Genomic DNA, 12,214 nt, shown 5'->3' on the forward strand with positions numbered 1-12,214 from the left:
ACCTGTTACTGACTGCAAATATTCTTAATATGTATACTGAAAGGATGGAGTAGAGGCAATGATTATAACTGAAGGTCTGTGGAATACAGAAGGCCAGAACTGTAGGTCAAAGAAATAGCAATATTCTGTAGCAGAACCAGTCAGCTGCAAGAAATAAGCCAAGATGCCAGAGAAAAGAAATACATTGAGACAAAAGGGAAAAAAACAGCCGTAGAAACCTGATATCAGACCTCTGATACTACAAGATTCTTAAAACTCCCTCAAATCCTAAACATGCACGTTGCTTCCCCATCTCTAGTACAAATTACCTACCTATAGTTGTTAAGTATATGAAAAAAATGCTACTCATGTTCATAAAGGATTTCAGTAATAGAAACTATGACCTATCTTCTGTAGAGGCAGCCTTTGAAAGCAATTGTTTTAAGTATTGTGATTTTATAGAAACTACTTTTTAGATGTTCATTAACTGCCTTCAAACAATTCTGTCTGCATTTATTTATACTTAACATCTGTTAGAAATGTTCCTGAAAAACTGTCCTCCAAATAAGGAGCCCCATGGGTTAACATTTCAGAAATTTATATGAAAAATAGGAGTATTCCCCAGAGAGGGAAAATCTGTTTCATGATGCAATATATAATAAAATCACATGGAGGTTTGGGGACACCTGTCCCTATGACTGCCTCCTGGGAGGCTTCATTAGAAAAGTGTGTGTGCGTCCTTAGGCCAGCCCTTGGTTCTGCATCACGTGGTAGCCATGTTTACTTCCAGACACAGTTGCCCTCTCGGACTCCCTGTGAACCACACGTCCAGGGTCACTACTGAGCCACAGACTGAGAGCACCTCTCTGTGGGGCTTCTACATTCCTTCCTTTGATGGATAACATGTCTCAAATGGATTCTTTTCAAGACTTAAAGATTTTTTTTTAATTACAAGTTAATATAGTCAACTTATTTCATGAAATAGATATATTATTTTTCCACGAAAATAACTGATTTCTTATTTTGACAAAGATTATACAATATTATCCTGGAGAAGGAAATGGCAACACAGTCCAGTATTCTTGCCTGGGAAATCCCATGGACAGAGGAGCCTGGCGAGCTACAGCCCATGAGGTCGCAGAGTCGGACACAACTGAACAACAGAAGATACACACATAGAATATTATACTTCTCGAATGTGTTCAGAAAGTGAGGTGCGTGGAAACCATATGCTCCAAGTGGAACACCATGCAATATGCACATTTTAAACTTAACTATGTCAAATTTTATCCTACTGTATACATGAATCTTACATGGAATGTGAATAGCAGGTGCAAAGGATTTATGAAAAATTTATAGAAAAAACTCAATATTGAAAATATTCTACCGATTTACATTTTCCCTGTAAATTTAGAAAAGATTACAGTAATTCATTTTTAGCAGAATACCTCTCCTTCAGCATGTGCAATCCCAGTGCTCTCCAGAAGCAATGTTAACATTTCAGTAACATTAAAATTAGGAGTACACATTGAATATACACTGTATAATGACACCACAAATACAAAAAACCAACAGTACAGGGCACATGTTAAACTCTAACTAGTATCCCCATCTTGTTTAAGGAAACCTAAATTTTGAAGTATAATTGACTAAACAAACTTAAATCTTGAAACATTAAAAAATTCCTTTTTAAAAGTTCTTCACAAGATTTTTTTTCCCAATTCTTCAGTTATATTTAAGAGATAAGAAGCAACCATCACATATGCATCAGGTTTAAAGCAGCAATCTACTCTGAGATTTGCCTGCTTTCTTGTCATCCTGCTGCTGCTGCTGCTAAGTCTCTTCAGTCGTGTCCGACTCTGTGTGACCCCATAGACAGCAGCCCACCAGGCTCCGCTGTCCCTGGGATTCTCCAGGCAAGAACACTGGAGTGGCTTGCCATTTCCTTCTCCAACACATGAAGGTGAAAAGTGAAAGTGAAGTCGCTCAGTCATGTACGACTTTGCGACCCCATGAACTGCAGCCTACCAGGCTCCTCCATCCATGGGATTTTCCAGGCAAGAGTACTGGAGCGGGTTGCCATTGCCTACTCCGGTCGTTTCAGCTTAGAGTTCAATAATTTTGGGAACATCACAGTAAATAAAGTGCATTTAAACATATATTATGTTTACAATCTAACTGTTGTTATTGTTCAGTTGCTAAGTCATGTCTGACTCTGTGATACCACGGACTGTAGCATGCCAGGATCCTTTGTCCTCCACTAACCCATTACTATAGGATTTTTAAAAAATTGAAATTTTGTATTAGAAAATTTGGTATATCAGTATTTCCTGCATATATTTAAAAAAACAGAAGTGAGCAGGATTAATCATTTGGGGGAAAAATGACTGTGGAGAATCTAAAATCAAGAGCAATAATTCTCAAAATAAGGCAGGATATAAATGGCAGTAAACGGCTTTCACATCCATAATTTCAACAGCCCCTAAGAATTAATGTGATGAATGCAGATTAACCACCCTTAGTTTATAGCCAAGAACAGATCCAGAAAAGGTCAACGGTACTAACTTAAAAAAAAAAATTCCTTTTCAAGTATTTGCTATGTGACTAGGTACCCTGCCAGGTACTGAGGGCACAAAATGAACAAGCAAGCAAAAGGCGGAAAAAAGGTATCTGTCTGCAAGGAGCTGAATAGTCTGGCCCAAACTAACTAAACCAGTAACCACCAAAGATGGTTTAACTCCTACTTGGTTTATTCCTTCACTTTGTATCTGATTTCAAGGTAAGGATGAACACAGAAGGGGCTTCCCAGGTGGCTCACCGGTAAAGAATCTGCCTGCCAGTGCAGGAGACACAGGAGATGCAGGTTCGATCCCTGGGTCAGGAAGATCCCCTGTAAGAGTAAATGGCAATCCACTCCAGGATTCTTGCCAGGATAATCCCATGGACAGAGGAGCCTGGCAGGCTATACAGCCCATGGGGTTGCAAAGAGCCCAACACAACTGAGCACACTCCCATGAACACAGAAGAAAGCTTAGTAGGTGGATCAGGACAGGTTACTTCAGAAAAAAGTGTGATACTTCCTAAGTTTAAGACTAAGTGAAATGTGTGCTTGAGTTAGAAAGTACTTTTTTTTCCCTTTCTGGCTGGGTAGCTGTAAAAAGGATGTATGTGTGTGTGTGTGTTGAGAGGTGGGACAGGGAGATGGTGTGTGTGTGTGTTGAGGCGGGGCAGGGATGTGTGATTGTGTGTGTTGAGAGGTGGGGCAGGGGTGTCCTCAAAGGATAAAGTCTAAGCTGATTCAGAAGCCTGCAACTGAAGAACACAGCTTTTGGGAGGGCAGGGAAAAATTACCACTTGAACCGAGCAATGCATGAGCCTCGTTCTGGTTCTCACATGTACAAGTTCAGTGAACATGGGATTGAGATCAGGACTGCCTGTACTTAAGCTGATCATTAAGAGTGATGACTCTAGCTTTGGTACTGAGGAAGAGACCAGACACACAGACATAACGCACAGCAAAGAATAGTTACAGTCCCCTTTCATGCACCAATAAATAACACAATCCACTTATCAAAATGCCAAAGCAAACGTGGGAGAGAAAATTTTCATGTATATTCAGGATTAAACTTTCTAATTTTAAATTACTAGACTTCAGCTGTAAATTTATTTCAGATGAAAGGTTTGGAAAGATTATTAATCTTCCAAAAGCCTGGACGGTGTTCAAAAAATTAACATAATAAAAAAAAGTCCTGCTGTCGCCATGACAAAAATCATAGGCATAAATTTGTTGAGCACCTACTGTGACAGCACTGTGCTAGGTTGACTGTTACTTCTAATACGTTGTGACGTTTCAGTCTTCTCAACTTCTTTATCATCTCTTACAATGTTCATTCATAACTCTTTATTATTCGCAACACAGCTCAGTTGTATTCCCTCAAGTTGGTCCCAAAGACATTTCCTCGTTTGAAGGAGGGGAGGAGGGGAGAGCGAAGTCTCTACTGAATATTGAAGACGTGACCTTCTTGGTATTTGTGCTGGTATCTACGTGGTCTTTCAGAAATCCCTGAACTTGTACGCAGTTCGAGATAAAATCGCCATCCATCACCTGCCAAGACCACACCTGCCAGCCCTCGTTTCACGCCATAAGTTTCTGCACAGCGACCGCTGCCCACCCAGATACTAAATTGTGGCCTGTTAACACCTTAACTCTTAAGTCTGGGGGCCTCGGATCTGGCCGATGTACTAGGGGGTGGGAGGCCGCAGGGCGGACGTGGCCGCAGGGAGGAGGGCGCGGCCTGGGGGCGGAGGCGGCCGAGGTGACAGCAGGTGAGCGCCCAGCGCGCAGGAGGAAGTGAGACAGGCCGGCGTGGGGATTACTCATTCCGCTTCACCGCCGAGGTGGCTCGCAAGCGGAACTTCTCGCCCTTCTTTCGGTCCAGCTGAACTTCTACCTCGTTGAAGTCACTTCCCACCCCCGGTTTGCTCGCGGGCGGGGGGCGAGGGGGGAACCGTGCGTCCGAGGAGAGGCAGGGAGTCCGACGTGCGGGGTCAGGTAGTCTCGGGGCGCCGCGTGTCCCGAACCAGCCGCCCGCCGCTCCCCTGCCCGCCCCCCGATTGCGGGGCATCCCCGGGCGGCCGGGGTTGCGTGAACCGCCACCCCCCGAACCCGCCCCCCGTAAGGCCGAAGGAAGACAGGTCGATCCCGCCACTCCGGGGGCGGCTCCGAGGGCACGGGATGCCGGCGAGAATCAGCTAGACCCGAACGTGCCCCTGGCGGCCGCAGCGGGTGTGGCCAGTTCAGAGCTCCTATTTTACCTTTCTCGGCTCCGACGGCCAGTCGCCCTTCGGACCACGTCCGCACGGTTCCCCCGCGCCCCCACCCCGCCACCCCCACCCGCGACACCTGGAGGAAACTTTTTCCTCGCCCCTCCATGCAAACTCAGCTGCTCCCCCGTCTGCCGCAAACCATCCTCTCCCTAGCAACAAGGTTCCGGCCGTAGAGCGAGTGGCTCTAGGTGTAAGGAAGGTGATGTCGTAAAGCCGCGAGTGTCGTAAACCAGGTGCGGTGGGGAGGGGGGAGGGGTGGAGGCGGAGGGGCGGGGGGGGGGGGAAGGGGGAGGGAGGGAGGGGGAGGAGGTGACTCGAGCATTTAGACACAAGCGAGAGGATCATGGCGGATGGCCCCAGGTGTAAGCGCAGAAAGCAGGCGAACCCGCGGCGCAATAACGGTGAGTGGCGGAGGGGACCGGGGAGCGGCGGAGTCAGGGGGAGCCGGGCGGCCGGTGCGCCCCCAAGGGCGAGGGGGGCGAGCTGGGCTGGGGGCGGCCGGGCAGGGACGGGCCAAGTGGAGTGGGAAAGTAGAAAGTAGTGCTCTCTGCCCCCCTCCGGGCCGCCGCCGCCGGAGCCGCGCCGCGGCCGCCCGCTCTCCCTGAACCGTTATGTCTCTTACCTGGTCTCTCCGCCTAGCGGCTCCCGCCGCCCCTGCCGCCTCGCTGGACCGTTAGCCGCCGCCGCCGCCGCATCCCCGGCGCAGGCGGGCGGGCGGGCGGCCGGGACGCGGCGCCCACTTTTCTGGGCTCGGGGGGGAGCGGCTGTTGCTTCTTTCCGCACTTTTTCCCCACTCTTGTGCCCCCTCGGCGCCCCCCTCCCCGCCTCCTCGGCGCCCTCGGCGTTTCGTCCCCGCGGCGCCGAGGCCCCGGAGCCGAGGAACTAACTTGTGCCCGGCGCTTGTCCGTGCAGAGTGGCTTCCGCGAGCAGCGGCCCCGCCGGCGCGGTGGCTCGGGCCCCGCGGCTTGGCCGGGCGGGCGGGCCGGGCTGCGGGCGCGCGGCGGCGGGACGCGGCGGCCGCGGGCTGCGTGTCGTCCGTGCGCGCGTGTGCGCGGAGCGCGCGGCTGGCGGACGGGCCAGGCCGGTGGCGGTAAAGTTGGGAGCGGCCGGCGAGGCGCGCTCGGCGCGGGACGGGGCTTCACGGTCCTCGGGGTGGGGTGCGGATCCCTTAAGCGCCCCGAGCGCGGTCCGTGTCCCGCGGGGAGCCGGCGGGCGGGGCGGGCGCGAAGCCGCGGCCGTGGGAGCCGTGGGGGGTGTGTGTAGGGGGCGGCAGCGGCGGGTTGGCAGAGTTGTTACCTGGTCTCGGGACCGGGAAGCACCGCAGACAGGTCCCCCCGCCCGGGAGGACGCCTCCTCCGCGCGGGGATGGGCTGCCGAGCGTGCGCCTCCCTTGTTCTCTTTCGGTTTGGGGAAGTTGTTACCTGGGCCGGACGCGCGGGGCGTGAAACCGGCGAAGGGAGCTTGGACGGCGCTCGGGATCTCGGGTGGAAGGAGTGTGGGGGAGGGGGGCGGCCGGACCGACGGACGCAGGGCGCCGCTGCCCGAGCGGCGGCGGCGGCCGCCGCCGGGTTTACTGAGTGCTGATGCTGCGCGGGGAGGGGCGCGCACACACACACCCCCCCCATCTGCCTGGTGTGAGAGTTTAGAAAAATAACAATAATAACGGGAGAGCGAGAGAGCGAGCCCCGAACATGTGTTGGTGGGTTGCACAGTCGCCCTTTGCGGTGGGGAGAGACGGTGGAAGTTGGTTGCATTTCTGCTTATCTGGGGGGCGATGCTGCGCCCGCCTGCCCGCCCGCTCCGCGGCGACCGTCTGCTGGTGGGTATTGTCTGGACAGTTCCTGCGGCGACAGGGCCGAGGCCGGAGCGCGGCCCCCGCCCGCCGGGTACCTGTTTGGAGAATAATGGGCGGCTACGGCCCTGCCGCTGGCTGCGGCCGAGTCTATATAAGGAATTGCACGGATCTAGCGGACCGAGGGGCTCGTATGGGTTCCTGCGTTATTTTTAAAACGAGTTTCCGAGAGTAGGGAAATAAATGCGCCTGGAACGGGATCGCCGTATCCTCCAGAAAATGAGGAAATACGGGTTTAAGTCAAAACTCTCCGGCGCTCGCCCCACCCCCAGGCCCGGGCTCCCTTTCTCCCTCCCCTCCGGGATGCGAAACGCGAGGTTTTGTAACCTTTCCTGGCAATTTTAGATTTTGTGTGGGATTTCCTGTCTAGCAGCAGATACGGAGGTTTTTAGGCGGTTTCAAGATGTAAACGTAATTTTAATGTATTCGAGCCGACATTGAAACCGCCGCTTTCGTGAACGGTATTAGTTACCCAAATACACATTTGCATTTTAAAGACGTCTGTTAAGTGATGATCGATAACTAATATTTGGCGTCCTCGTTGTGGAGAGATGACTTGTTACGGCCAGGAGCGGAGCACAGGCTATTGCAATTTTAATTTCCTGTTTTAGCGTCAAACAGTGTGTGTGCTATATTGAGCTGTTGCTGCTGTTGCTGATGTGGCTTTATGAAAGGTAAGTTGGTCTGGAAAGGGCTGTTCGCGTTTTACCTTATTTAAAATGTTCATCGCCAGAGAAAGGGGCTTTTCTTGTTGCTGACGACATGTGTGTGACATGTGAGTCTGAACCACCCAGCGTCTGTGCAGCTGCTGTAAACATGTTTACCTGAGCAGGAAAGGATGGATTTTTCTTCTAAAGATCCTGGGATGTGACTATTACACCCATCAGGCATATCAACAGATGACTTAAGGGGAAAAAGCGATCCTGAAAGGTACTTGAAATCAACAGGAAAGAGAGCTGTTGGATCGCTGCAGCAAATGGCAACTTGTGCAGGTAGAAAAAAGATGGTGTTTAGTTTTTCTCCTGCATGTATGTCAGCCCCCTCCTGTCTGCTGCTTTCATTCTCAAGGGAGGGATTTATTTATCACGTTTGCTGTCAGTGTTTTTCCTTTGTGTTTAATATTAGAAAAACAGATTTGGGGATGTTTAGCACAAAACGTCTTGTCTGCAGTGAGCATTACTCCCAGAAAACAAAAGGTGTTTCAGATAGCAGTGTGCTACTACAGGTATCTTCCATTTTCATCACTTTTGGCTCCATCCTTGTATTTCTTTTTGTTCTCAGATGCATTTCATCCATTGCTGATTATTACAGCCACGCTATTTGATTAAGCCTCCTGATTTGCAAATTAAAAATGAAGTTACACGCCATTGTGTTGTGAAACCTCAGGATAGGTGCTGGTTAGGATTTCTTAGCAACGCAATCATATGTAAGTTGCAGTTGTTTACTGGAGAGAATCGCTTGGAAAAAATGTTAACTCTTAAATCTTTTTAATGAAGGAATAAATGATGTGATGTATACAGTAGGAGATAGTCATGGAGGTACTTTATGCTGTAATTTATATGTAAATAATGTTTTGTTCATTTTGAAATAAGGCATGCAGATTTTCTGCTCAGCCTCCAGTAAAATATTTTAATTTCTTCTCTGGAATATATCTGCAGAGTAGGATATTAATGGGAGCATCAAGTAATGTGACTTGACAGGGGTAGACCAGTTGAGCAAGGTTTGAGGAAAGCATCAAACCTTATGTAGTAACTTTATGGTAATGATGTTAGTGGCATTAGAATGGCTTAAATTGTTTTTTTTTTTTTTTACCATTTATAATGTCATGCTTTGCTGTATTTTCAAAATCTGTGTTCTCATTTTCCACTTCTCTTTGTGGTTACTTTTTTTTTTTCTTGAGAAGTGTACTCTAGTCACTAATGACTAACACTGATTAATTCACCCTGGATGGACTAGCAGGTACATATCTTCTGTCATTTGCATTTCTGCTTGCTGTCTTTGGAAACCACCAGTAGAGGATGCTAACAAAAATGATTATTGCTTTAGTATTACCATAAACCTGTCGTATCTCCTGTTGATTTGAGACCTCTGCTTTGATAGGGACCTTCGATGTAATTCTGGGTCTTAACTGTTATTTAAAACTAGCCCTAGGTAAGTTAGGCATAAGCATTTTCTAGGCTGCCAGGACTGGAAAGAAGTAGGATTGTTTAGGTTCCTATCAATTTAGTCTTGCTTTAGACCAGTTGTATTACTGCTATCTTAAAGTTTTATGTTGGTAGGTTTGGAGAAGAATATGTAATGATTTGTCCATATTTATTTTACATAATTACTATATTTTTTAACTCTCTTTTTCATTCATAGTAAGATCTTGGAATATATACTTTAAGACATTAAAAATGTAAGTGGTTGGATATAGTAAGAAAATTTGAAATTGGTGATACTGTGTAATTATTTTTTCATACTTTATGTAGACTTAAACTATACATGGATTGGCAGACAACTTCTGAAGAAGGTATTAAACAGCAGTTACTCAGATGTTACTGATTTTTAGATTTTGTCTTTCCCGCCTCTTCTATTTAAGATTCAGAATCAGATAGTATATAAATTTTAAATTGATCAACTGAAAATTAAGGAATGTACATTTGTTTTGAAGTTTTAAATTCATTTAAAAATCTCTGCAGCTTATTAATTAGTATGCTTGTATTCAAAGAATTCTTTCCAACAAATGTATATTGATATAACTTATATTGCACAAGATTCAATGTATTTATATCTTTTTGGCCTGTGTCTACATAATTATGTTAATGTAACTGTAAACTTTTGGAATTCCTACTTAGGTCAAATGTCATGAATATTTATTTCCGTAATTACTTTTAATGGTTTCTCTATTAATGCACCAACACCATTACCTTAATGCAATTGTAATACTCTTTTATCTTGAATTGTAGGAATTCAGGTAGGAATTACCTGAATTATCAGGTAAACTTGTGTGAATTTCTCATTTTAGGTTGTCATAGTTCTTCAAGAGTGTGTGTTTGTGTGTATTGTTTCACATTTCCTGACATAGTTCTTGAGATTGGTGTTCTACCAATTCCTAGGGCTCAACAGTGAATAGTTTTGGTTTACTTTTTTTTTTTTAAACGAACTAAGGAACTTCACCAGGAAGCCATGACATGTACAGTTGTAGCGTGGAGTAAAACTTAAACTATCTTATAAATTGGAAGCATCAATCACTTGTTAAAATGACTCTGATATAAAAACATATGGAATATTTGGTTAGGACTTTCTCTTCTTTCTTGTAGACAGTATTTTTTAAAATGCCATACCCTGTGTTTTCAATTTTGATAGCTTTGAAGCATATGGTAAGAAAGTTCTATCAAATCGGAAATGATACATTTGAAATAACAGCATAATTATTTCTCCTGGATGTGTTTTTATTTTTTTCTCTTTTTTTGCTTTCCCTTGTATAAATCACTTATAAGCGTGTGATTAGAGCCAGATGTAAACAGAGATGCAGTATGATGTGGAATTGTATTACTAGCTACTCTTAACTACTTGTCGTGAATTACAGAAGAGGTAAAGAAAAATCACACAGATTTTGGAAGAAGATATGCGTTAATGTGCAAAAGTGCAGTGAGAGGTTAGAGGACTTGATGAAATGATAGTAGTATTTAGGCGTGAAAAAGGGGAAGAAGCCCTGGAGAAGGAAATAGCAACTCACTCCAGTGTTGCTGCCTTGGAAATTCCATGGATAGGGGAGCCTGGTGGGCTGTGGTCCATGGGGCCGCAAGAGTGGGACCTGACTTAGGGACGAAACCATCACCACCATCACAATCCTTGCAGTATGATCACTAGTTTATGGGGAGAAATGTCTCTTCATTTCCAACAGACCTATCAGCTAAGTAAAATTAAAGTTCATTATTGACATAAAATGTAAATTTTTAAAATTAAAGTGCCTTAATTAGGAAATAAAATGCAATATATTAAAAATGATATATAAAGTGAAAATACTTTTTGAAAGACTATGTTATGCGTATAACTGGCTAAATAATAGCTAAAAAAGGTGTATTAAAAGTGGAAAATAAATGGATATACCCAGAGTAGGAAAAGTTTTGCAGCAACCTTGGTTAAAATGAAATGGGACCTACTGTACAAGCTTTGCTATAGGAAATCATCTTTCCTTTGGATGAGACAGTGGCTTTTTTCTTATTTTTTCCAGTTTTACTGAGATGTAATAGACGCATAACACTGCAGGTTTAAGGTGTACAATGTGATAATTTGATACACATGTGTATTGCAGCGTGTTTACCACAGTAAGGTTAGTTAACACATCCTTCACCTCACATAATTACCAGTTTGTTGCTGTCATGATGAGAACATTCAACCTCTACTCTCATAGCAACTTTCAAGTACAGTGTACAGTACTGTTAACCAACCGTCAGTTCCCCGAATTTCTTCGTGTTATAATTGGAAGTTTGTCCCTTTGACAAACATCCCTGTGGAACAGTGCTTGAAGAATGATAGCTGTAAAGGAAACATTCTTAGGGCATTGGTTTTACCAAATACAGTTTTTAAGTATGTTGTGTGCATGACGGGGGTGGTTTGTGCTGCTGGTTAGTCTGAAACTGGGTGTCTTGAAAGTATGGAAGTAACTTAAATAGCAAGAGGCCCTCTAGAAGATTGTGTTCAGAGAAAAAAATTAATGTTTACAACCCACTTCCATTAATTTTGTTAAAACATACTTTGGAGAATATCATTGGGGTGTAGATAAATTGAAAGATTCCAAAAGTATCAGCCAAATAAAAGTATTCAAGTCCATGCTTGTGTTAATAGCTATGAAATGTTATTAGATTCTTTATTCTTTCTCTAAGAAGTTATTTTCCTCTCGTTTATTTCTTCAAACATTTTCTTGGTATTTAATAGAGGTCCCCTGTAGACACAGAGAATGTAGTTAATTGTCCACGTACATGTTTGTCCTGTAGTCAACTCTGTGGATTCCTGAGACTTGATGTGCGGGCTTTGGAGTCTACACTGTAGCTGTTGGTGGAAGACCTCGTAGCGTGGCGGCCTGGGGGACCTGCAGGAACAACTGTATCTGTGCTGGAATTATTAGGAACAGATGTTTCGTGACCTCTTAATTCCCACTCCCCTTCCCCCACCCCTTCCCCATCCATATTTAAACTTCAGTGTGGATGAAGATAAATATGGGAGTGATGTCAATTTCTCATGTTTATTATTGTATTCTAAAAATATTGCAAGATGTCCCTTTTCTCTTTTAATATGTTCCAGTTTGAGAATTTTAGGCATATTCTAATTTCAGCTTTTAAATATTTAAAATACTGATTCTAATTTTCTTTTTGTAAAATGTGACATCACTATTCTTCAGATACCTCGGTTACTATTCATGGTTACCAAGCTACAATATAGTCTGATTTCTCTTATTTTTAAGGCCTTATATCCATTCAATCCACAGATCTAATTGAACGCTTGTTTGTTGTTTAAGTGCTCAGAATGTGACCAGTTTGTTGATTTAAAAATTAATCATTCTTTTGGAAT

The 12,214-nt window shown here is 45.0% G+C and overlaps 2 protein-coding genes across 6 annotated transcripts in view; one reads left to right on the forward strand and one right to left on the reverse strand.

The window, feature by feature from the left end:
* LOC138990556 (transcriptional regulatory protein AlgP-like) overlaps positions 1–7,148 on the reverse strand; it is a 197,606-nt gene extending 190,458 nt beyond the window's left edge. Inside the window, exons 1-2 of the mRNA XM_070382149.1 lie at positions 7,095–7,148; positions 5,429–6,786 (exon numbers count right to left, since the gene is read on the reverse strand). Coding sequence (XP_070238250.1) covers positions 5,689–6,786; positions 7,095–7,148 — 1,152 coding nt within the window. The 3' untranslated portion in view covers positions 5,429–5,688. The remainder of the gene's footprint in view (positions 1–5,428; positions 6,787–7,094) is intronic.
* Positions 5,102–12,214, forward strand: part of ZEB1 (zinc finger E-box binding homeobox 1) — a 196,856-nt gene continuing 189,743 nt past the window's right edge. For 4 of the 5 annotated variants that reach the window (XM_070381866.1, XM_070381869.1, XM_070381867.1 and 1 more), the window contains exon 1: positions 5,102–5,207. In XM_070381866.1, coding sequence (XP_070237967.1) covers positions 5,150–5,207 — 58 coding nt within the window. In that variant the 5' untranslated portion in view covers positions 5,102–5,149. Of the gene's footprint in view, positions 5,208–6,832; positions 7,333–12,214 lie in introns of those variants that run through there. The other variant, XM_070381868.1, reaches the window with a different exon arrangement.

This window comes from Bos mutus, chromosome 13 (genome assembly GCF_027580195.1).
Source record: "Bos mutus isolate GX-2022 chromosome 13, NWIPB_WYAK_1.1, whole genome shotgun sequence".
Taxonomy (NCBI): Eukaryota; Metazoa; Chordata; class Mammalia; order Artiodactyla; family Bovidae; genus Bos; species Bos mutus.